Source organism: Lynx rufus, unplaced genomic scaffold (genome assembly GCF_022079265.1).
Source record: "Lynx rufus isolate CCGP_SWC_20201006 ecotype Redwood Valley unplaced genomic scaffold, mLynRuf1.p SCAF_3, whole genome shotgun sequence".
Taxonomy (NCBI): domain Eukaryota; kingdom Metazoa; phylum Chordata; class Mammalia; order Carnivora; family Felidae; genus Lynx; species Lynx rufus.
The window spans coordinates 144,302,034-144,326,402 of NW_025814845.1; the positions used below are offsets into that span (position 1 = coordinate 144,302,034).

A 24,369-nucleotide genomic window follows, 5' to 3' on the forward strand; every position below is an offset into this window, starting at 1 on the left:
AAATACACTGTAGCATATTTTTCTAAGCCCCTGATCTCTCTTCCTTATTTAGAATTAATAGGTCTGATGCCTTTAGGTGTGCTTAGTTTCAGAATTTTATTTTATTTTATTTTTTTTAATTTTTTTTCAACGTTTTTATTTATTTTCGGGACAGAGAGAGACAGAGCATGAACGGGGGAGGGGCAGAGAGAGAGGGAGACACAGAATCAGAAACAGGCTCCAGGCTCTGAGCCATCAGCCCAGAGCCTGACGCGGGGCTCGAACTCACGGACCGCGAGATCGTGACCTGGCTGAAGTCGGACGCTTAACCGACTGCGCCACCCAGGCGCCCCTCAGAATTTTATTTTAAAGGGATATCTGTGGCACAACATAATGTCTATAGTCCTCTTACTGAAAATCATTTACAATGGACAAATCCTAACAATTTTTGCAACAAGCTCTCATTAAATTTTCCTAAAAATAGAAAGAGTTCACATTATATACCATTTTGAATTTATTTTCTTACATTTTCAAAATAATTTACTGTAAAATGTTAAGTTTCAAGGAAAATTTATGGGAAACCATAGAGCAGCTAGAGTTCTTTACAATAAAATCCAGGATAAAAATAATTTTCAAGCTGAATATTTATCAAAAGGTATAAGTAGATTATAAATATATTTTGGCAATCTGATGAATTTAAGGGCACTTTAAAAGTCATCTAGTTGAATTACTACAGATATGACATGTTTGATGAAATCTAACCTGTAAATCTAATGCCAACGATCATTTCTTCCTGCTAAATCATAAAAATAATTTATCTGAAAAATCCATGAGTACTATAAAGATTTCTTCATAAAGATTCTTTAATAATTTGGGCTAATCTCTGGAAGGCCTAAAAAAGGAAAGAGATAAGAATTAATGAAATTAGGCTGCTACTTAGGAAAAGTCTGTGATAATTTAAAAAGTTCACACAAAGAGTATCTTAGGTTGAAGTGAAGCAATGGAAAGTCAAATTTAACATCAGCTTTATCAGGGTAGGATGCCAGCAATGTCCACTAATACATGTAGATATAAGCTTGTCAGAGTTCCAGGATTTTTGTGTATTCTTATAGCCCTCAAGATCATTATTTTCCATTTTCTCCACAACACTAATTACTTTTTCATATGATCTCTCACCTGAACATACGTTATATATTGTTTCAATTGTCTAACTCTATTCATATGTTAAAGCAGACATAACTTCTGAAAAGTATATTTAGCGACATGAGAAAGCAAGTAAATAAAGAACACACCAAGAACCAATACATCTGCAAGGGCAAGTACAGACTCTTCTCTCAAGGTTAAGGGTACTGTTCAATCAGGGCTCTTCTATTTGGACTCCCAAACACACAGTCCTTAGGAACTTGTTTCTTTGCTTCTTGTTATTTTGGCTAAACCCAGACTTGTGATGAATTTAATATCATTGTATTTGACCCTTGCTGATACATTTTTCTTCAGAGAAAGAGACTGGTGGCTTTCATGAATTTGTACTGTTGACTCATGTTAATTCCATGAAGGAAGGAAAGAAATTTTCTTCATAACATGTTAATAATCTGCTCACACTGTTTATCAAGTCTGAAAACTATTCACGAAGACAAGGACATTTAACTACAACTTGGTCTCGTGAATTTGTCTATTTATGACTGTTAAAGTGTGTCTTTTAATAGTAATTCATGACTTTTTAACTGATACCTGTTGTTGAGAAACCCAAGAAGACATTAAATAATGTTATAACTCACAAAATGAACACAAGCACCAAAAAAGTGGAATTGATATCTAGTGTTATTATGAAAAGAATATTGTGCTCACCATATCCATTTGTTCTGGAGAAGCTGAAGAGAAGGACACTCTAAAGTAAGGGCTAGGTGCTGAGGTATCAGTGTAGAAAATATTTCCAGGAAGCATTAATATCTAAGAGAGTTTGTGGAAAACAAGTGAATGACCATTAAAACAAAAAAAAACTAAAGGAAATATAGGTAGATCTAATCTCAGAGTGGGTAAAGACTTTTTACATTTGAAAAAAACTTAAGAAAATCATGAGAAAAATCATTTTATATAAAAATTCTGTATGTCCTATAATAAATAAAATAGCACACAAACTGGAAAAATGTTTATAAGAAATATGGCAAATGCTACCTCTTCTCCATATAAAGAATACAAAGAAACTAAGAAGAAAAACACTAAAATTCGAGCTTTGATGGGCAAAGTACAGCTTATAAAAGAAATAGAAATGGTAATAAACATGAATAAATGTTTAACCAACTAGAAAAGTAATATAAATTCAAACAATGAAAGACCATTTTTAAGTTATCAAATTTGGAAGTAACTTTTAAGCCGGAACTTGAAAGATAAGTAGTAGTTGGCTGAGCAAAAAGTGGGGGAAGAGTATTTTAGGGAGAAGATAGTGTAAAGGCCTTGAGATGGGAAGAAATTGGTCTGGCCAAAGAAGGAGGTAAAAAATTTAATGAAGTGAATGACTAAAAAATGTTATGTAAGTGTGTCAAGACAGAGTGGTGGGAACAAGTGGTATTCTTGATGTGAGCACCATGGCAGTTGGCTCACGGACTGTGAACTCCATTTCCTCTGTTTCCTGGGTATAGAAATATATTCTGTTCCCCAGCTTCTTTCCAGTTATATGTGGCCATATGACCAAATCTTGGCCAATGGATGTGAAGGGATACATGCCATTTCTAGGCCTTCCCCATAAAAATCTCTCCATGTGTGATCCATCATGCTCTTTGCATTTTGTAGCCATTGTGTAATCCATGGGTTGAAGACTGAAGAGCAACAAGAAGGAAGGAACTACAGTCTCTGATTCACTGTTTGGACAGAGTTGCCTGCAGATCACATCTTTAAAAGTTTTATGTGAGTCAGAAATAAACTTTGATTGCGTTAAGTCTTTGAGAATGTTGTCTAATACAATCATGATATTCAAAAGGATTATTACATGGTAAAAATCTGGGCACTGTCTGCTAAAGTAAGATGAGTTGGGAGTGACATGGTTTGGCCCATTTTGGGGAAGAGATTTCAAGGCAGAAGATGGGTTTCTGTGTCCTGAATAACAGTAAAATGAAAACCATCATTTCTCCCAATATAGTGGAAAAGTTTGGGGATGTATTACAAGCAAGGGGCCGTAAGAGAAGGTGGGAGTAGTAATAATCCCTTTACAAGATGACCAGGATTGGGCTAAGGTTGAGATCGTAAAGTTAGAGATTATTTAGAAAAAGAAAAGGTTACATGCAACAGGATAAATGGGATAAATGGAGAACACTGAAAAAACTACAAGAAAGTCTGAGGTCTATATCCTTAGCACCCAGCTCAGAGATACGTACAAATAAATAGCCACTTATCAAATGTTCTTGATGATAATGGCATTGGCAGAAAAGCAAAGGAGACATAAACTGGTTTATTATACTAAAATGTATTTCTTTGAAACAAGTCAGTACTTGTTAAGTACTTAGTATGTAGAATTAGTAGGATTAGAACAATGAATAAAGATAAGCCTTGTCCTCAAGTAAGATGGTTAGAGAGGATGTCTGACTTGAAGTCCAGGTAGTTGGCTTCCACGTCTAATCTCTGGACGTGAGTTTTTCAACGTCCAGACCACCTCCTGTCTCAGGCACTAGCGTGGTCCTGTGCCAGCATTAACACAATCTGTTTGCTTGTACTTCCTGCTTCAAGACAAAAGTGATCCTAGAAACAGATCTTAGTGTTTACAAAGACTGGCAAATGTGATAAAAGAATTAATTCACAGAGAAAAGATACCTTATTAGGTAAAAATTTTGAAAATATTTAGATTTTTCACCTTAATCAATGCCCCCGAATGATAACTAAGTAGGTTTAAGTACAAAATGAGAAAAAAAACCCAAAAAAACAAAAAACCTAGAAGTCCTTATAGTCTGATTTTAAGTGGAAATAACAAGATACAAACTTTTCTGTGTAATTTTGACAATGGAAAATAATTGCACAGCCAAAATACTAGATTTAGACAAGCCCTTCAAGAAAATATATTACAAATGGTCACAAAATTGGGGTAGGCTATTTAAAAAATTTTCATTATTCTTTTATGTATTTTCCAAGTTTGCTGCCATGAGTGTGTTTTACTTTCTTAATAAGGAAAAAAAAACCCTCTGCTCTTAGCTACTAAACTAACCAGTAGCTGGGATGACCATATTATTATTAATGTAGACCAGAAGAATAATTATGTGACTCAAAAATCTATTATGATTTTAATAATATTACTAGAGACATGAGATCAAGAGATAGGAGGTAACATCTGATATTAAAATATTATGGGTTGGAGTGGAGGGCAACTTTTATTTTAAGTAAGAAGTCATGTTAAAGATGGGGCACCTGGGTGGCGCAGTCAGTTAAGCGTCCGACTTCAGTCAGGTCACGATCTCGCGGTCCGTGAGTTCGAGCCCCGCATCGGGCTCTGGGCTGATGGCTCAGAGCCTGGAGCCTGTTTCCGATTCTGTGTCTCCCTCTCTCTCTGCCCCTCCCCCATTCATGCTCTGTCTCTCTCTGTCCCAAAAATAAATAAAAAACGTTGAAAAAAAAATAAAGAAAAAGTACAACTCTTTTCCCCTTTTACCTCTTTCTTAATGGCTTTTTCTTCAATCAGTTGTTTTACATCATAAATGCCCTTAATTTTAAGCCATAAAAACATTCCAGCAGTAGGAACATGCCATTCTGCCAAACCTACAAACCAAAGAAGAGAATAAATATCTGCTAAAGCCAGTTTTGATGATGTCAAATCTGTTACTTAATGATGCAATCGCAGTAACTGTCTTAAAACATAGAATTTTATGAGTCCTGACAATTGATGTTCTGAGTTTATTTCACAAATAAGAGAGGTGGTGAAGGTAGAGAGGGAGATATATACATGAGTATATATTTCTAATTGTAGTCAGTCTTAGGGTTGTGTGAGGAGTCTATGGCCTATGTCTACTTCCCGTAATTAGAACCATACAGAAGCCAAATGTGGCTCTTTCAAATTTAGGAGATTCCTTAACTCCTACATTATTCCAGTGCTTCAATAAATCCTATCTTTTATGTAATAGTTTTGAAGTCCAATGGATTAGAGTTTTTATCAGAATGTAATTAATTATGAAAAGAAGTTCCTGAAATTCAAGACCACATGCATTTGTAGGCTTTAAGTTTCATTGAGTATTAGGATAGAGAAACCAAGAAGGAAGGATAATTATTTTGATTTTAATTATCTTTTTTTAAAAGTTGCTTTTGAATCAAACCTTTTCTTTAACTCCATTATACAAAGTGGTAGGATAGTACTCTTATCAAAAAGACAATTCTGTATTTGCCAAGAGCTTACAAGAAACAAGATATGACAGAAATAAGGAACTGTTTTTTTTTTTTGTTTACTGTTAATCATACTGAAGGCTTTTTTAATGATGTAATTAAAACCATGTAATTCATTAGTAGAAAATTAAATCTAAACCATCCTGCAATCACATTAGCAATAGACAATATTAGATAAATGAGGTTAACGATTAGAATGCAAGTAATCTGTAATGAGAGAACTGCCTTAGAATGTACTATTTTGTTTTTATACAGTCTGATTAGAAAAGGAGTATACTGTTGTTTGACAATTCCTCAGCTGTTTGCGGGAAATTTTGAAGTAACTCTAAAACCTTTTGAGTATTGGCATCATTTAGCTTTAAGTTATTGCTGATGGGTTTTTAGACTAAAAGGTCCTTTTTTCTCCCTTTAAAACACAAGCTCTTCGCAGCGGACAGGTAATGTAGAGATAGGTAGAACAGTGCCAGGGTTTGGAGATTGTTACTTTTGAGACTACTTACAGGGCACCATTTCTTGGCAAGAATACTTCTGGACTCTTATTTCTTTTCTCCCAAGTTTATTATCAGTCACTATGCGGTGTTTATTCCCCACTCATAAAAGTGCTAGTGTCTACCACAGGACAGGATATATGTTCCACTCACCACTTAACCATTTGTCTGCAGCTTCCAGTAATGCATCCTTCTGCTTCCTATAGAAATCAGTAACCCTGGAAGAAACAAACAATGAAAAGCATGTGTTAAATACATGCTTGATTGAAGAAACCCAAAGGCTCTGGAGTCCAGTCTATAGGAATCTGTTTTCCACCTTGTTTAAAATGTTGAATACTTGAAATGGGAACACAGCATGTTTGTTTACCTGTCTGCTGGTAAGCTTTGTACCATTGCATTTTTCTCCCGTTATTTTGGAATAATTCAAAAATGAAAATGAACAGAAAGAATTACATTTCTATGTAAAATTTGGAACCTAAATTGCAATACCTCTCTACATGAGCCAGGAAACCTTCTTCTCCCCATTGGTGTAGAAGCTGTGATACTAGAAGCTAAAAGAGATAAGACAACAAATGTCATGGTTCACCCTCTAAAAAGTGACATCAAAGCAAATCACTCTTGATTACCTGTAAACCACAAAAAAATATAACAAGCTGAACCAGCTTTACATAGTGATTTAAAATAAATGTAAATTAGGGGCGCCTGGGTGGCTCAGTCGGTTAAGCGTCGACTTCGGCTCAGGTCATGATCTTATGGTTCATGAGTTCATCTGTGAGTTCGAGCCCTACGTCGAGCTCTGTGCTGACAACTCAGAGCCTGGAGCCTGCTTCAGATTCTGCATCTCCCTCTCTCTGCTCCTCCCCCACTCATGCTCTGTCTCTCCCTCAAAAATAAATAAAGCTTAAAAAAGAAGAAAATAATAAAATAAATGTGAATTAATAACAATGACAATAACAAATATTTATATTGCTCTATGCCAGAAACTATTACAATATATTTACATATGTAGATAATTTAATCTTCATAATACCCCAATTAGGCTATTATTTCTACTTTACTGGTGAGGAAACCAAGGCCCAAGGGTTAGGTGAACTTTCCTGGGGTCACACAGCTGGTCACAGACACAGCCTGGATTCAAGTTAGGCAGTCTAGCTCCAGATCCATGCCATTAATTACCATACTATATTGCTTCTCTAAATATAAAAAATATATAGTAGATATATAGTTATATAAGGTTCTCAGTGATTTTTCTATATAATATGAAAGCTTTAATGCCATAGATGGATAGTGAAGTTTTGTAGATAACACGGACAAAAAATATGGGAAAAAACCCCAACTTGATAAAAATGGGGATATGTTCTTTATGGAATGTACAATATCAAACAAGTGTCCTGGTCTTAGTATACCGTTCTATTCATTTTGAGTTCTTAGGTAGCAATTCTACCTAAGATTAAGTACTGATTCTAAAGATTGCATTAGGGATGGATCCAACAATTTCTCAAAGCTTGTGAGGAAATTTATACATTCTCCAAAATAAATTTTACTTTATTTATTATTAAACTAAAATGCATTACAACCAGTGTCTTTAGGGGAGGTTAGCACGTGTGCAATGAAGGCAAACAAGAAGTTCCTAAATAGGTTTGGAATCCTTGTGCTCAATATGGATTCCAAGACAATAAAGCTAAAGTTATATTACTTCAGTAAGGCCACTTCCATTTTCTTCAAGTTCAACAAAGTTTTTATGGCGTTCCTGGGATAGATGCTAGGGACACAAGATGACTAAGACATCATGACCTGCAAGGAGTTTGGTCTACACTGCAAACACCAGGTCAATTCAATTCTTATTTGCCTTTTATTTATTAAAAACATTTTTTAAAAGTTTATTTATTTTGAGAGAGAGAGATAGTACATGAGTGGGGTAGAGACAGAGAGAATTCCAGGCAGGCTCCACCCTGTCAGTGCAGAGCCCAACGTGGGGCTTGAACCCACTAACTATGAGATCATGACCTGAGCCAAGAGCAAGAGTTGGACACTAAACTGACTGAGACACCCAGGCACTCCTGATTTGCCTTTTAGAGTAAACATCTGTGGTATCTGATCTTCTAATTCAGTCCATATTGGAACTAGAGATTCAGTATCAGTGACTTACTCCCTGCCACCTTAACTCAGTCTTACTTGCTAATATCTATTTTCTATTCTGATTGTTTAAAAAAAAAAACCTATTTCTGAAATTGTTCTTACCTGTGTAAAAGTGCTGGGGTGCATAGTTGAAACTTGTGTGTGTAAGACAACTCTCTCTATCAAGGGTTTTGGACCAGTTATAAACCCTAGTCTCAACCTGCACAAAAAGAGAAAAGGTGCAAAACCAATCCTGTATTAACAAATATTACATGTCACTTTACTGCCTTCATTAGGAAGACAGTTGTAACCTGGGGACAAATGGGTCTTGACCACGAAAACGTTCTAATAAAACTAACTACTTGTTATTTAAAATACAAATTTAAGACTACATTAAAGATACAATGCAAATCTGACCAAGTATTTTGAAGTGTGTTCTTTCATATGTGAAACCCAAAACCTGACCAGTCCCACTACAACTTTAGATTAATGCCCACATACCTTTGATTTCTGGAGATGAATAAAGAAAGAAAAGGCATATATTAATAATCAAACTGATGCTTTAAGGTAAGGGGAATACAAGTATCTCAAATGAGAATTATTTGGACTAAAAGACACTCAGGTGCAGTCTATCTTTTTTAGATCTGGCCATAAGTTGAGACACAAGGGCTTACCCAGAGGAGAGGACTTTTGAAAAAGAGTCAGCTCTGATGACACGCCCATCAACGTCCATGGAAAGAAATGTTGGTGACCAGGACTTGAAATGGAAAAAATATATATTGTTAGCTTGAGAACTCTGTTAGTGACTGTATAATTATTTTGTGTAGAGAATGGACAGGGCATAGGTTTGGATAGGAACACAGCCATCTTTTCTGTTACCTTAATCTCAACCCTTTAAAATGGAATAAGAAACAGAGATGCATGTTCTTTTATTAGTACCTGTCTTTCTTCATGGCTTTTCTGCCAGAAACACACAGAAGGGTTTATTCATTTGCTTAAGATGCTATTATTATGAATTTAGGGACACCTCAAATAGGCCCTGCTAGCCTCAAAGGTTGACATCCAGGATCAGCAGATTTTGAGGAAGGATTCAAGAAAAATTTGTCTGGATTAGATCAAAATGAAGAGGGCCAGCAGCAGTCAGGATTATCTAGAGAGAGAATGATCCTTAGAACAGCTAGAGAGATAAAACAAGATGAGAAATTTAGTCAATCTGCAACATTGACTTCAATGTAGATGCATACAAGAAAAGGGGCCCGGTCATGTTGAGGGTAAAGAATAGGTAGGTAGATGTGGTATTCAGCAAGCTATATAGAAAAATCAAGAGTTTTGGTTTCTTTCCAGCAGATTTTAAGGCAGCATTGAATGCAAGTATATGTTCTCTGCAGACATGAGAGCAAATATAGTGTTTGATTTTGAAGAATCAGGCACTGGGAGTCTGTACCACCGCTGCTATCTATTAGGAGAGCATGATCATGAAAAGTTGCATGCATATATAGTGGAAAAGAATCTAAAAACCCATTATTCTGCAGGTAGAATCCAGGCCTTCAGGACAGGGATGGAAAATATGTGGCATGCTGCCAGTAATGCCTTTTCCTATGTCCATAATGGACATCACTAATTGGGCATGACCCTCTTTCTCTTTCAGTGTGGGTGCAGCTTCCCATTCCTTTGCAGACATCATTCTAGTCAGCCACTGCCAAGAAACTAGTTCATATCCCAAATGAAACCTACCTCATATCCCTTGTATGATGTTTAAAAAGCTATGAACTAGAATTTGGAGTTCAAGAAGACCATCAGCCCTGATTTACTGTTTGCCCAAATGCGTGGTATAGAGAGCTAGCTACTATTTTAAAGGTAAGTCTATTTCTGGAAAGAGCAGTAATGCCAGACACGAGAGATACCAATTCTGTGATAAAACTGAAAGATTTAAGATTGAAGTGGTAGCAAATTACTAATAATTTTATTTAATTTCCACATAAAGATAGATTAGCTCTGACTCAGCAGCCAGGCTAAAATCAAATCAGTGTAATAACTTACAACTTACCTTCCAATTGTGAAATAAATTCATATCACCACTTACCTTGTTGAACTGGAGAAAATAGTAAGGATCATCTTCTATTATGAGGAAATCATATTTTCTTGCAAGCTAAAAAAGGTTAAAGTCATATATTTAATTCTTAAGAACTGTCTAAGCTGACTGGAATCATAATTCTTTGTATCCATCCATCCATCCATCCATCCATCCATCCATCCATCCAAGAAACTACTGAGTACTTATTGTTGTAGATAATGAAGATAGAGGGATGAACAAGGCACTGAGGCCTCTCGTTCACATGGAACTTACATTCCAAGTTCTGGGAAAGATGATATACATAAGACCATGGATAACGAAGAGAAGAAATACAGATGAGAGGTTTTAGGGGCTAGGGAGAACATTAAGCAGGGTGATATTGAGTGGGGGGTGGGGGCAGAGAGAGAGAGAGAAAGAGAGAGGAAGAGAGAGAGATAGGGTAGCTATTTCAGAGTGATTTATTGGGAAGCCTGTCCTGACAAGGTTACACAAGAGCTCAGAATCACAGGATGGAGCCAGTTGTGCAAATATCAAGGAAGATTCTAAGCTGAGGGATGAGTGAGACCAAAAGCCCTTGGGTGGGGGGAAAAAAAAAGAAAAAAAAAAACTTGACATGTTTAAGGGATGGAAAGAAAGCCAGGGGGCTGCAGCAAGAAGGTGATAATAAATGACAAGGCCTGAGAAGACACTACCAGGTCACATAGCTTTGGGAGGCAGATGAAGGAATTTGGATTTTATTTTAATTGCAAGGGGAAGTCACAAGAGGACTGTAAACAGGAAGACCATGAGACAGGCTTTACATTTATATTTCAGCAGGGGAACGACATATATGCCTGGTTGCTGTGTGAAGAATAATTGGTTGAGGATCAAAACTGGAATGCAGCAGGGGTCCAGTGAGGAAACCATACTAGCAGACCAGTGAGGGAAGGTGGTGGCTGGGAAGATGGTGGGACTAAGGGGAGAAGAGAGAAACAGGTGGATTTGGATCCATTTGGTGGTGGAGTCCACAGTTGGGAAAGGAGAGAAGGGAAAGAGAAGAATAAAAGGTGATTGTTTATGGTGGCACTATTTATGGAGATGGAGAATGTTAGGGGTGTGACTTGGAGGTTGGGGTGTGGCTGCACTAAATCAAGAGTTCTGTTAGGTCATGGTAGGTTGGAAATGCCTATTAGACACTTATGTTGGATGTTGGAAACATAAATTGGATGGAGAAGTTGGATACAGAGGTCTGGCGTTCAGGGGAAAGGCGTTTCTATGATATAGAATGAAATTTACAGCCATACAACTGGATGAGACTATCTGGGAGTAATACGTAAATAAGAAGAGAACTCAGGACAGAACTGTGGAATGCGTGAAAAATAAGACAATACTTCAAAAATATATATATAAATGAGTGAAAGAAACTGTTTGAAAGCTTTCTTTATGATTCCACTGTACAGTCTATACAGTTTAATATGACTTTGGTACTTATTTAAAAACATTTTTTTTTACATTTATTTTTATTTTTGAGACAGAGAGACAGAGCATGAGCTGGGGAGGAGCAGAGAGAGAGGGACACACAGAATGCGAAACAGGCTCCAGACTCTGAGCTGTTAGCACAGAGCCTGATGTGGGGCTCAAACCCATGAAATGTGAAATCATGACCTGAGCCAAAGTCAGACACTTAGCCAACTGAGCCACCCTGGTACCCCTTATTTGGAACTTATTAGCTGGGACACCTGGGTGGCTCAGTCAGTTGAGCATCCAACTTCAGCTCAGGTCCTGATCTCGTGGTCTGTGAGTTCAAGCCCCACGTCCAGCTCCGTGCTGACAGCTCAGAACCTGGAGGCTGTTTCAGATTCTGTCTTCCTCTCTCTCTGCCCGTCCCCCACTCATGCTCTGTCTCTCTCTCTGTCAAAAATAAATAAACATTAAAAAAAATTAAAAATAAATAAATAAAAGCTATTTGTAGCTAAAAATCTAGGGAACACAGTCAGGTACATAAAAGAGACTTTACAAAAGGCATACTTCTCTTATTTTTCAAAGATTTTTGTATAGCTAGGTATGTGTGTGATATTTAAAATTTTTAAAAATTTTTATTTATTAAAAAAATTTTTTAACATTTATTTATTATTGAGAGACAGAGAGAGACAGAGCATAAGCATGGGAGGGGCAGAGAGAGGAGGAGACACAGAATCTGAAGGAGGCTCCAGGCTCTGAGCTGTTAGCACAGAGCCCTATGCGGGGCTCGAACTCACAAACTGCGAGATTATGACCTGAGCCGAAGTCAGACGCTTAACCGACTGAGCCACCACCAGACACACCTAAAAAAATTTTTTTTAATGTTTATTTATTTTTGAGAGAGAGAGAGATTAGGGAAGGGGCAGAGAGAGAGGGAGACACAGAATCTGAAGTAGGCTCCAGGCTCTGAGCTGTCAGTACAGAGCCTGACGTGGGGCTTGAACTATGAACCAGGAGATCATGACCTGAGCCGAAGTTGGACACTTAACTGACTGAGCCACCCAGGCACCCCTGTGTTTGATTTTTTAAAAAAATGTTTATAGTGGAAGCTTAGGCATCATAGTCAGGTACCTAAAAGAGACTTTACAAAAGGAGCATTCCTTTCATTTTTAAAGAATTTCTTTGTAACCTGAAATGATAAGGAGTAGGAAAGAAAATTGACAAGTTGAAAATATAAATATAAAATAATGAAAATCAAACTTGCGGTCAAATATTAAATAACTTCCTAAAATTTAATATCGGGTCAAAAATACTATTTCCTTTTATATGAAAATAATCTATTAAAGGAAAAGAAAAATCTCATAGTTAACAAAGGATGGAGTAATTTCTTGTGTTTAAATTTATTAGAGCCCTTGGCATAGAGGACTTCCTTTTATTAAAAGCTATTTTCCTTGTAAGCAAGAGGCTAATAAGAGAGCTTGCACAGTACTCTTCTCAAACGTTGAAAATAAACAAGAACATGGCCACATACACCTTCTTTTAAAATACCTCATAGATTTCCTTCTTGCGGTTAGTTGTTAATGAGTTTCCAGTAGGGTTGTTGCCGTTTGGGACAGTGTAAAGAAATTTGGGGGTGTTTCTCTTGGGGTTTTTTGAGTCTTCTGGTTTCCATTTGGAAAGTACTTCTTTGAGGGAGCCTGGAATAATACCATATTCATCACTGGAAACATTAATAATGTTGCAGCCCAGTGGCATTAGCTGTTGAGCACAAAAAAAAGGAAAGCCCAAGTTCAGACATGATTACAAAATGTGTCATCAATGGTTCTTCTTATACTAACCAAGAATGTTACCATTTAGACCCTTAAACATATAAATCTGCACTCAGCTCTATGCTACAAAGGTTGATGTTGTATATTCTCATTTTATCGTTGCCCTGGGGTAGATTCCATTATTGTTCGACAATATCCCCTGCCAGTTTCCAGAGGAAGGAGTATACTTCCTTGCTCTTCTGTGTCAGGATTGACCAGTCCTATGTCTTGCTCTGGCTGATAAATTGTGAGCAGAAGTGATGTATGTTTCTTCCAAGCAGAAGCTTTAAAATCCCAGCTTGTGGTTCTTTATTTCTCTTTTCCCCTTGCTCTGAAACTGGGAGTGTCCCAGATAGAGACTGCTTCTGTCAGCTTGGGGCTTTGGATGGAGATGACATAGAATAGAGCTGCGGCTGCCTTTCGGTGGACATGGAATATATAAGCGAAATAAACCTCTCTAGCCATAAGCCAATGAGATTGGGGTCATTCATTATGCAGCATAACCTAGCCTCTTCTGACTGAATTATCTTTATAATTATAGTTAGAACTGGTTCATAAAGTAGATGTTTATTAATGAATGCTCTTTTTTTTGACAAAGCAAGTGAAACAGAAAGCATCTGTTATGCTAATACCTAAAATAGTTACTAGCAGAGGTGATATTCAAAATATTTAACAGGTGATATAGCATGGGAACATCAGAAACAGTATCTGACTGGAATAGAGTCCTGGAGGCCCCCTGCATTAATTCTGTATGATGGGAAGTTAAGGGTGGTCTTAGGGGAGGGGCCAGGGGAACCAGGGTAGTGATGGGCATGAGGAGGTACAGGGAGGGCAGCAGTTTACCAGGGTATGTGCAAGTATTTCACATTTCACCAACTGCTAAGCCTGAGATGGCGAGTAGCGGCCTTGCTTATAGACCTAATTTTATAAAAATCTTGTGGAGTCTTATTCTTGGATGAATATAAAAAAAAATTGAAACTTAGGAAATAACAATAATTTAGTGAGGTTCTCAGAAAATAAAGTTTTCCAAAGGATAAGCAAACACTCTTAGCAGTCAAATGTGGAATTATGTACTAAGTGGGAATAATCCAGACAAATTTATGACAAATCTAAAAATTCTTAGTCTAAGAAAGCACATCTACCATGAATAAAACAAATTAATATTGGGCCATGAAATAAATACATATTGCTTACTTGCACATTTCCTCAGTGTGGCACACAGTTTCTGCTTGGGTAGGTGAAAACATTTGTGCATGTGTTTACATAGACATTGGTTTTACATTCATGAACATTATATAAGGAGTTTAGTAATTATTAATTAGTATCTAGTAATTAAGAAAAAGCAATTATTTTACTTTAGTTTTTATCGTGGTAAATAGGTATGCAACAAAAATTTTGCCATATTAGCCATATTTAAGTGTACAATTCATGGCATTAATCACATTCACAATGTGTACATCCATCATCACTATTGATTTCCCAACTTTTTCATCATTCCAAACAGAAACTCTGTACTCATTAATCAGTCACTCTCCATTCCTCTCTATCCCCAGGCCCTGCTAACCACTAACTTTCTGTGTCTGCAAATCTGCTTATTTTAGATATAAGAAACATATAAGCAGAGTAATACAATATTTGTCCTTTTGTCTCTGGCTTCTTTCAGTTGGCATAATGTTCTCAAGTTTTATCCATTTTGTAGCATGTGTTAAAACTTTGTTCCTTTTTATGGCTGACTAATATTCTATCATATGTATATGCCACACTTTATCCATTCACTTGTTGATGTACAGTTGAGTTGCTTCTACCTTTTCGCCATTATGGATAATGCTGCACTGAACATTTGTGTACAATTATCTGAGCTCCAGTTTTCAGTTCTTTTGGGCACATACTTGGACTTGAACTAATCAATCACATGGTAATTCCACGTTTAATTTTTTGAGAAACTGACAAACTTTTCCACAGTGGCTGTACCAATTTACATTTCCACAAGCAATGTACAAGCGTTCCAATCTCTCCACATATTCAACAATACTTGTTATTTTACATTAAAAAAAAAGTTGTCCTAGTAGGTGTGAGGTAGTATCTCCCTATGTTTTTGATTTCTATTTCTCTAATGACTAATGAGGGTGGGCAACTTTTCACGTGCTTATTGGCTACTTGTATATCTTCTTTGGAGAGATGTCTATTTAAGTCCTTTGTTCATTTTTAAATTAGGTTATTTGTTTTTTTGTTGTTGAGTTGCAGGAGGTCTTTATATATTCTGGATATTAAGTCCTTATCAGATATATGATTTGCAAATATTTTCTCCCATTCTGTAGGCTATCTTGTCACTTTCTTCATAGTGTCCTTTGATATACAAAAGCTTTTAATTAAAAACATTTTTTTTAATGTTTATTTTTGAGAGAGAGAGAGAGACAGAGCACAAGCAGGGGAGGAGCAGAGAGACAGGGAGACACAAAATCCAAAGCAGGCTTCAGGCTCTGAGCTGTCAGCAGAGCCCAACGTGGGGCTCGAACCCATGAACCATGAGATTGTGACCTGAGCTGAAGGTGGATGCTTAACTGACTGAGCCACCCAGGTACCCCACAAGTTTTTAATTTTTGATTAAGTCCAATTTATCTATTTTTTGTTCTTTTTGACTACGTTTTTGGTATCATATCTAAGAATTTAGTGCCATACCAAAGGTCATGAAGATTTTATGTTTTCTCCTAAGATTTTATAGTTTTAACTCTTCCACTTAGGTCTTTGATACATTTTGAGTTAAATTTTTATAAGGTGTGAGGTCAGGGTCCAATTTCTGTTTTTCCATGTGGAAATCCAGTTGTCTCAGCATGATATGCTGAAGAGACTATTCTTTCTCTATTGAATGGTTTGGTACCCTTACCGAAATAAATTGACCATAGATGTGTGGGTTTATTTCTGGACTCAATTCTATTCCATTGGTCTATATGTCTATCCCTATACCATTACCACACTATTTTGATTACTGTTGCTTTGAAGTTGGTTTTGAAATCAGGAAGTGGGAATCCTCCAACTTTGTTCTTTTTTAAGATTGTTTTGGCCATTTGGGTTCCTTCCAATCCCATATGATTTTAAGAATTGGCTTTTCTATTTCTGCAAAAAAGGCTACTGGAATTTGATAGGGACTATGTTGAATCTATAGTTTGCTTTGGTATTACTGACATCTAAACAGTATTAAGTCTTCCAATTGATGAATAGGTGATGTATTTCCATTTATTTGGATCTTCTTTAATTTCTTTCAACAGTGTTTTATAGTTTATAAGTGCCAGTCTTTTGCTCCCTTTGTTAGATTTAATTTCAGATATTTATTCTTTTGGCTATTATTATAAATGGAATTATTTTCTTAATTTCCTTTTCAGGTTGTTCATAGGAAAAGCATTTTTTATAATATCAATTTTATCCCTACTTAGAAGTTTTGAGAAAATATGCCTTTCATTAACACTATATTATTATTTTATGTATTAATTTTAAAGACGGTATTAAACTCGAAAAAGAGAGAATCCATGATATTAGAATCAACAGAGCATAAAGGTCATCTCATTCATTTCCCTATTTTAAGCTAGAGTTACTTTTCTAACACTTGTGTTAAATGACAGTTCAGAATAACTTTGAACATCTTCAGTGATGGGCAATAAGTACCTTACCTCCCTAGGCAGTCAGGAGCCAGGTGAGGCTCATGGCTAGGAAGTTATTACATTGAGTTGAAATAGCTTCCCTGTAGTTTCCACCCTTTCATTCCAGTTCTGTTAACCCGAGGACATGCAGAAGTCAATCCATGGCTATCCTAAAGTATTGTGCCCCAAACAAACCTAATTCTCAATGGTGTGTTCTGATTAGTGCACAGTACAGCCAGATGACCAGCTTCCTCATTCTGGATATTATAGTCCCATTAATTTAATGCTAGAGTGGAAAGTCCTAATTATACCATGTTGGCTTACTGTTATATTAAATTGACATACAACATGATTATACTTAGGCATACGGTAATAAAAGATGGTAATGGAAAGATACGGTTTTGTAAATGAAGTTGCATTTCAAGTGAAACATGAAGAAAGCTGGACGTGATTTTGCACAACCTAATTTTAGCACCTACATATTTAGATTTTGTAAAAAAGAAATGTATAAAGTGGAGGGTACGCTTAACATATTTTACATATATCATTTAAGATTCTCCTATCTTATTTTTCAGTGGACAGATAATTCTAAAGGTACAATGTTTTCTTCTTATGTATTATAAGAAAGAGAGTTGCCTTTTATAAAAATGTGTACTCACAGCTTGAAGTGTTCCTGAGTAAACAGGTTCATTAAGGAGGACATTATCTCCAGGATTAATGATCATTTCAAACACCTAACAAAAGAAGCATAGGTTAGGTTGGATAGTATTGTTTCAATTCTTAGAGCCCTTTTTTTTTTTTGAGCTCATTAGGATTCTACAGTAGGAGTTGGCAAATTTTCTGTAAAGTGCAGGATGGTACATATTTTGTGGGCCATAATATCTCCATTACAACTATTTATCTCTGCCTCTATAGTGAGAAAGCAGCCAAAGACAATACGTAAACCAATAGGTGTGGCTGAGTTCCAACAAAACTCTATTTATAAAGTCAGATGAAGCCTAGATTTGGTTTTTCAAGCTATGCATAGTTTTCCAACCTCTGTTTTAGGGTAAGATAACTAGCTTGACTCTAAAATTCATTTATTCCTTTTATTCCTTCTTTGAAAATATACTAAATATTTACTCTAAGCCAACCCAGCGTATGGTATGGAGACAAAATGATGAGCAGAGCAACAAGGTTCTTATCCTCATGGAGGTACTAGTCCAATGGGAAAGCTAGATGCTAATCAAATAACTAAATAAATGTATACTTAAAAACAATGCTGAGTTCTATGAACTATAGATGCACAATGCCATAAGGGCTCACTGAAAGAGGACTTGGACAATCAGGGAATTCCAGGCATTCAGGGAAGGCTTCCTTGAGGAAGTGATGAGATGGTATAGGGGATTACAATAGGTACATTTTGAGAAACTGAAAGAATTCTGTGGCTTAAAGTGGGACGTAAAGAGGAAGGTGGTGTGAGATCTGATAGAAGTAGGCAGAGAAATACCACGTTGGCATTCAAGCCACATGAGGCCAGTAAGAATTTTAGGTAGAGGCTGGGAAGGAGGAGTCACATTATCAGATATGCATATTGGGAAGATATTTCTGGCAACAATATGAAAGAATAAAAGATGAGTGAGAACACATGTGGAAAGTTTGGGAAATTTTGGGATTCTCTGGAACGTTTTTGCTGTAGTTCTGGAGAAAGATGCAGATATAGCCTGACCAACAGTGACGATGGAATTGGAGAGGAAAACTGAAGAGGTATTTAGAAAATCCATGCCAAGAGAACACAATTATGGATTATAGAAGAATGAGGAAGGGGAACCATGAAGACTGACTCCTGGAGGGAGTGATGCTATTCACTGATAAACAGAACCACAAAGTTGTCCATCTCTGGGGGACAAGGTGATGAGTATGTTCTGGTTTGAGATGCCTTTGAAACATTCTGTCACAGTTCCAAGTGGACAGATGGATAACATGGATTTGGAAGGAATGTGTAAGTTACTAGCTATGATGAGCACAAGGGTGTGAATGGAGGTACCCAGGGAAAGTATATGGACTGAGGGGAGAAGAGGTTTGAGGACTGAGCCTTGAAGTCTAATAAATGATGGATATGTAGAAGGGGACACGGCAAAGAAGGCAGGACAATTGGGCCAGTGAGGTGTTGAGAGAATCAGAGAAGAGTGTTTCAGAAAGGATGGGAAGATCAACAATGTTAAAGGATATTTAGAGGTCAGGTAAGATAGGCTTGACAAATTTTAGGAGATTTTGCAGACAATATGACCTAGACAATAGATACTTCTAGCCTAAATCAAAGGGGGTCTATTATGACTAAATCTTACATAACTCGTGGAATCATCTTTTCTTTCCTTGTGGTGTGTCACAATCCTTGGTTCAAGCCTCTCCTTCCTCATCTTAAACCTATATCTCATGACAAACAGTATGGCCATTATCAACTGAGATAGACAATTGACTTTTGTTTCCTGATTTTGCCCAGGATGTTCTCTTTCCTTTTTCCTTATGAGGTTTTGGCCTTATATGACAAACAGTATCCACCTCCAGAAAGTTTCCAAGTGATTCAGCTTTACAGGACATCCTAGGACTAAACAAATTACTTGGGTGGCATGTCCATTGTCAATAGGTCAAATGAAAACCTAATTATATACATTTTCTATGTCCATTAGGGGACATGAGGATATCAAATAACCTAAATGAAAAGAAGGGCTGTTTATTATCTGGTGGCACTGTTTAATAGATGCAGACAGAGACACAGGTGACTAAAATGATATCTATCTTGGAGAACAAAGTGGAAGGAATAGTAAACCAGATTCCCACTAAGGCCTCTATAATAACGTGTGTGTAAATGAGTGAGTTATTGATGTATTTGACCATCTATGCTATCTTCCTTTGATATGATGGATATTGTGACAGATAAAGAAATTGTCTTGAGCATCTTTCTGGGAAAAAAAAGGTTCATAGTATACCTTCCTAAGAATTTAACTGAAAAGACCTTTTTTCATATTAGTCTATGGAATCACAATTGTTTCTCTTCAAGCAAACACTCAAACAGTAGCTAGTCTTCCTTTTCCCCCAATTAAATAAAAAAATAGGGAGGAAAAATTATATTCTTATTACTTCAATACATCATGCTGTAATAATAATTTAATTAAAATTCATTAAAGCTGAGGCGCCTGGGTGGCTCAGTTGGTTGGGCATCCATCTTCAGCTCAGGTCATGATCCCACAGTTACTGGGTTTGAGCCTCACATCCGGCTCTGCGCTGACAGATCAGAGCCTGGAGCCTGCTTTGGATTCTGTGTCTCCCTGTCTCTCTGCCCCTCCCCCCTTGCTCTCTGTCTCTTGAAAATAAATAAATGTTAAAAAAATTTTTTTTTAAATTCATTAAAGCTAACTAGATTACAGCTTTCACATTTTCATAAGAAGAAAAACAAAGCTACTATGGTTTAAGATAAGTAAGAGCACTTTTTAATCTAGATATGAAGACTGAATGTAGAGAATCTTTAGGACTAATTATTCATGAAAAAGAAAAGAAAAAAAAAACAGATGAAATCGAGAACCATAGGTACAGTCTCTTTATTATGAAAACCCCCCAATGGTGGTTATAGACTTCCTATAACCCAGGAGAGAGGCAGATGGAATAACTGAGAAAGAGAGACACACAGAGAGAGAGATAACACGAGAACTAACCCAGAAATAAGTCAGAGACAGACATACATAGAGATCTAGGGAAGCACACATCCAAGAAGTCCAGATGTAAGCAGTTGTGAACACAGATGATTATATAAGCAGCCATGCAAAATATTTACATTTCACTTCAGGACTATCAGGATATCCCCTCTAAAGAATTTAAAAATCATATTGAAATTTCATAACTACATAAATCAAAATGTAACCTGAGTCTTTGAGCCAAATGAATTAAGCAGTGCTCACTAAGCTTCTGGTAGGAGTTGAGTATTTCCTTCATGGGAATCTTGTTTTAATGACTCCTGGCTATGGGTTATTAACCACATGATCTACACTGAAGAAAAACCAGGTTAGTGAATGTCTTTAAATTCCATGTTTAAAATTCTAGGTAAAGATAGGGGCGCCTGGGTGGCGCAGTCGGTTAAGCGTCCGACTTCAGCCAGGTCACGATCTCGCGGTCCGTGAGTTCAAGCCCCGCGTCGGGCTCTGGGCTGATGGCTCAGAGCCTGGAGCCTGTTTCCGATTCTGTGTCTCCCTCTCTCTCTGCCCCTCCCCCGTTCATGCTCTGTCTCTCTCTGTCCCAAAAATAAATAAACGTTGAAAAAAAAAAATTCTAGGTAAAGATAGACTACCAGTAACTCATAAAACATGATCCTCTTGTGGTTAGGAGAGAGGAGTGTATTTATGAACATATTTCTTTTTAAAAAAAATTTTTTTCTTAACATTAAAGAAACATTATTTTTGAGAGAGAGAGACAGAGTGAGAGTGGGCGAGGGGCAGAGAGAGAGGGAGACACAGAATCCGAAGCAGGCTCCAGGCTCTGAGCTGTCAGCACAGGGCCTGATGTGGGGCTCGAACCCACAAACTGCAAGATCATGACTGAGCTGAAGCCACCCAGGCGCCCTGAACATAAATATGATTCTTAATGTGGGGTTCCCTTTCCTTTCAGTCTTACCTTACAAAGGCCGTCTTGGCTGCCAGATGTTACACATAAGTCCATTTTTCCTTGGCTGGTTGGATAATTGATGGTGGGAGGATTATGCAATTTTACTTGTAACTGTTTTAGCCAGGACAACAGCTCGGGGATTCTACAGCATAAAATGTATTTTCAAATTTATAGTATTAAAAATTGTAATAATAGTAGGTAAGAATTAGATGGTAGCTTTATATTATGCACTTTATACATTCAATTTAAAAATCTTCAAATGCTTTTTGCTAATATTAATATCCCTATTTATAGTAGAAGGCAACAGACTGAGATTAAGAAATTCACATAAAGTTAGTCAGCTTACATTAAATGAGCTAAGATATGAATCTCCATCTTTCTTATTCCAAAGCCTGGTCTCTTTTACACTAGAGCACTCACTGCATCATCAATTCTTTGTTATCCTAGGAAATTTTCCATAGGCTACCTAGAAGTTCAATCTCAAGTTCTTTGTATCATGGAAAGAAAAGCCTATGTGTCTATTACACATAATTCATGTTTACATAATGTGCTTTATTTAAGTGTCCTTTTTAATCACAGAACAAAGAAAATTTAATGAAGTATAATTTGTAGACACTATATAAATTACTCTTTATCATTGGAAGAAGACCAGCTAAGAAAAATCATAAAGTGTATGTTCCAACTTTGTTTTAAGAAATTAAAGACCTCTGCATTGAGGGCTAAGTATCTGCATAGGTGTCTGCAACTATTAAGGGAATCTAATTATTACAAAATTACCCCCAGACTTAAAATTGCTTCTTCCTGGATTGTCCTTTTCCTCCTTTATCCCAACTGGTTTCTTCCTCTAGCTCTCCCTCTCTGTCTCTCTCTCTCTTTTTTTTTTTTCAGTTTCATCTCCAATGGTACTTCCTCTTAGAAGCCTTCTCTGAGTCTCCCCATCATTTAAAGTCAAGGAGAAGTCACAGAGGGGGTGTTAAGCATTCAATGCATCTGTTACTCTTAATTATTCTTTGGAAACTCTACCCCAAACCTTCCTACCTGTTGAATACCCAGTTAAAAAAGACACACCACTTTATCAATGGGCCTTGGAATATTACTCATGAAAGTAAACCAACAAAATTATGTTATCTATTGATAGCTACCCAGCACTCTGAGAATACTGAAGTGCTCTCTTCATCATCTCTTCATTAAACTGGATGGGCTCTCCATTGTCTACGGTGATAACAGCAGTCTTAAAAGGGAAGGTGTTGGGGTTTGGTGATCCAGTAGCCAAGGAGATAACCGATTTCGGTGCCCTGCTCAATGTCTCAGCTATGATAAATTTGGAAGAGAAGAAGAAACACTTTCAGTGAAGATTTTCATAAACAGAGATAGCTCGATGTATTGCATTATAGTCCATAAAACTGTAAAGTTGAACAATTTCTAGTGATAGAATGCTAGTCGAAAATAAGCACATAAAATAACTTCTTCTGGACCGGCCTCACTGGTGGAGGAACTAAAGACTGGAGATGTCCAACTAAGAAGGCGTAGGGATCAGGAAGGTAAGCAATGGGCCATGATAACAGAAAACCCTCCTCCATTTAGCGCCTACCGGACTGTCAAGCTTCGAGGCTCACTCCTTTCTCTCCAATTTACCGGACCCTCCCAACTCCGCACACACCTGCACATTGTGCCAAACCAACATCTACTCATGTTGCCGGCAAGAGCCTTTCTAGACAGCACACCCTCCCTCTTGCACGGACGTGTCCCACAACAGCCTGTGCCCCTCTCTCTATTGCTACACTGGAGCAGAGATAACCAATTCGGTGCCTTCCGTTCCAGCACGAGTTCTCCGAAAACAAAGTCTGTGCCTGCTTCAGGTTTGCACGCAGAGCCTGGCTCACAGAGGCTTTCACAGTTTAATGAAAGGGTGCAATTGGCGCGGACCCTAGGCACCACCGTTAGTGTCTCTGCAGCAACCCCCGCCCCGGAGCAGAGGCGCCAGCCCAGGACTCACTCATGATTCGGATGGCAGAAGGCTTTCTCGCTGCGCTCGTGGCCGTGAGGAACCGTGAGTAATTCATGTCCGATATCCAACCTTCGGTAGCTGAAAACTAGAAAAACAAAATAGCCGCGTCAGGTAGTGCCTCCCAACTCCGGAAACGCCACCTGGGTCGTCCCCCCGCCGCTGAAACTCCCCGGCTGGGGACTGCGCTCAGCGTCTGGGTCCCTAACGGGCCTGGGCCGGGTGGCAGACTGGCCCAGCGCACCGCAATCCAGGCTCCGCTGCCCGTCCCGGGCCCGGGCCCCACGCGCTCTGGCCGCCCACCGCGGGGGCCGGGGCAGGTCCCACCTCGCCCCGGCCTGCCTCGCCCCCTCCCGCCCAGCGCCGCAGCCTATGGCCGCCCGCCGCGCGCGCCGGCCCGCCTGGGGTCAGCGCCCTCTGCGCGGGGCGGGCGGGGTAACGGCCTGTCGCGAGGCACTTGCACCCCTGGGCCAGTGCCTGAGTCCATTCAAAGGGAGCCCGACTCTTGACCTCGTAGCTGGGAGTCGCCGCAAGACAGCGGCGGGGTTGGCCTGGACGCCCTCCTGGGAGCTTGCTGAGGGGCTGGTGGGGGTGAAGGGGGAGGTGGGGAGGGCCGGAAGTCCACCCCGATCCCAAGCCTGGAGTACCATCTGGTGGCTGCTTTGATCCATTGCAGCGGGCTTCCTAAACTGCGTTGGGCCTGGTACGCACCCCACATTTCTGCGCTGGTGGTTACCTGGCTGGCCTTCTCTGGCAGAGCAGCTGGCGCATTTCATGCCCCTGGACGCTGTTGCGTTTCATACTGACCTTTTATTATATAAGTATTGGC

The 24,369-nt window shown here is 38.2% G+C and overlaps 1 protein-coding gene and 1 long non-coding RNA gene across 3 annotated transcripts in view; one reads left to right on the forward strand and one right to left on the reverse strand.

Moving 5' to 3' along the window:
* The window catches only part of LOC124520079 (uncharacterized), a 178,780-nt gene that overhangs the window by 29,167 nt on the left and 125,244 nt on the right, over window positions 1-24,369 (forward strand). The gene's annotated exons all lie outside the window — the stretch shown is intronic.
* On the reverse strand, window positions 830-23,598 carry AADAT (aminoadipate aminotransferase). Of its 2 annotated transcripts, none has more exons than XM_047090673.1 (13): window positions 23,532-23,598; window positions 22,678-22,846; window positions 21,545-21,677; window positions 17,560-17,634; window positions 13,006-13,215; window positions 10,027-10,092; window positions 8,618-8,700; window positions 8,067-8,163; window positions 6,315-6,376; window positions 5,979-6,043; window positions 4,613-4,719; window positions 1,828-1,929; window positions 830-871 (listed from the first exon to the last, which is right to left on the reverse strand). In XM_047090673.1, exons 1-13 carry the CDS (start codon window positions 23,596-23,598, stop codon window positions 830-832), a joined length of 1,278 nt encoding a protein of 425 aa, XP_046946629.1. The 2 variants fall into 2 exon arrangements, with proteins under 2 accessions (XP_046946629.1, XP_046946628.1); XM_047090672.1 differs by having other exon boundaries at window positions 22,678-22,841; window positions 23,515-23,598.

Coding starts and splice junctions, on each gene's coding strand:
- AADAT (XM_047090672.1), bottom strand. CDS start 23,598: ATGAATTACTCACGGTTCCTCACGGCCACGAGCGCAGCGAGAAAGCCT. Junction 8,701..10,026: donor ATTTTCTCCAGTTCAACAAG/GTAAGTGGTGAT, acceptor TTCCATTTCAAG/TCCTGGTCACCAACATTTCT. Junction 6,044..6,314: donor TTCCTGGCTCATGTAGAGAG/GTATTGCAATTT, acceptor TGTTTCTTCCAG/GGTTACTGATTTCTATAGGA.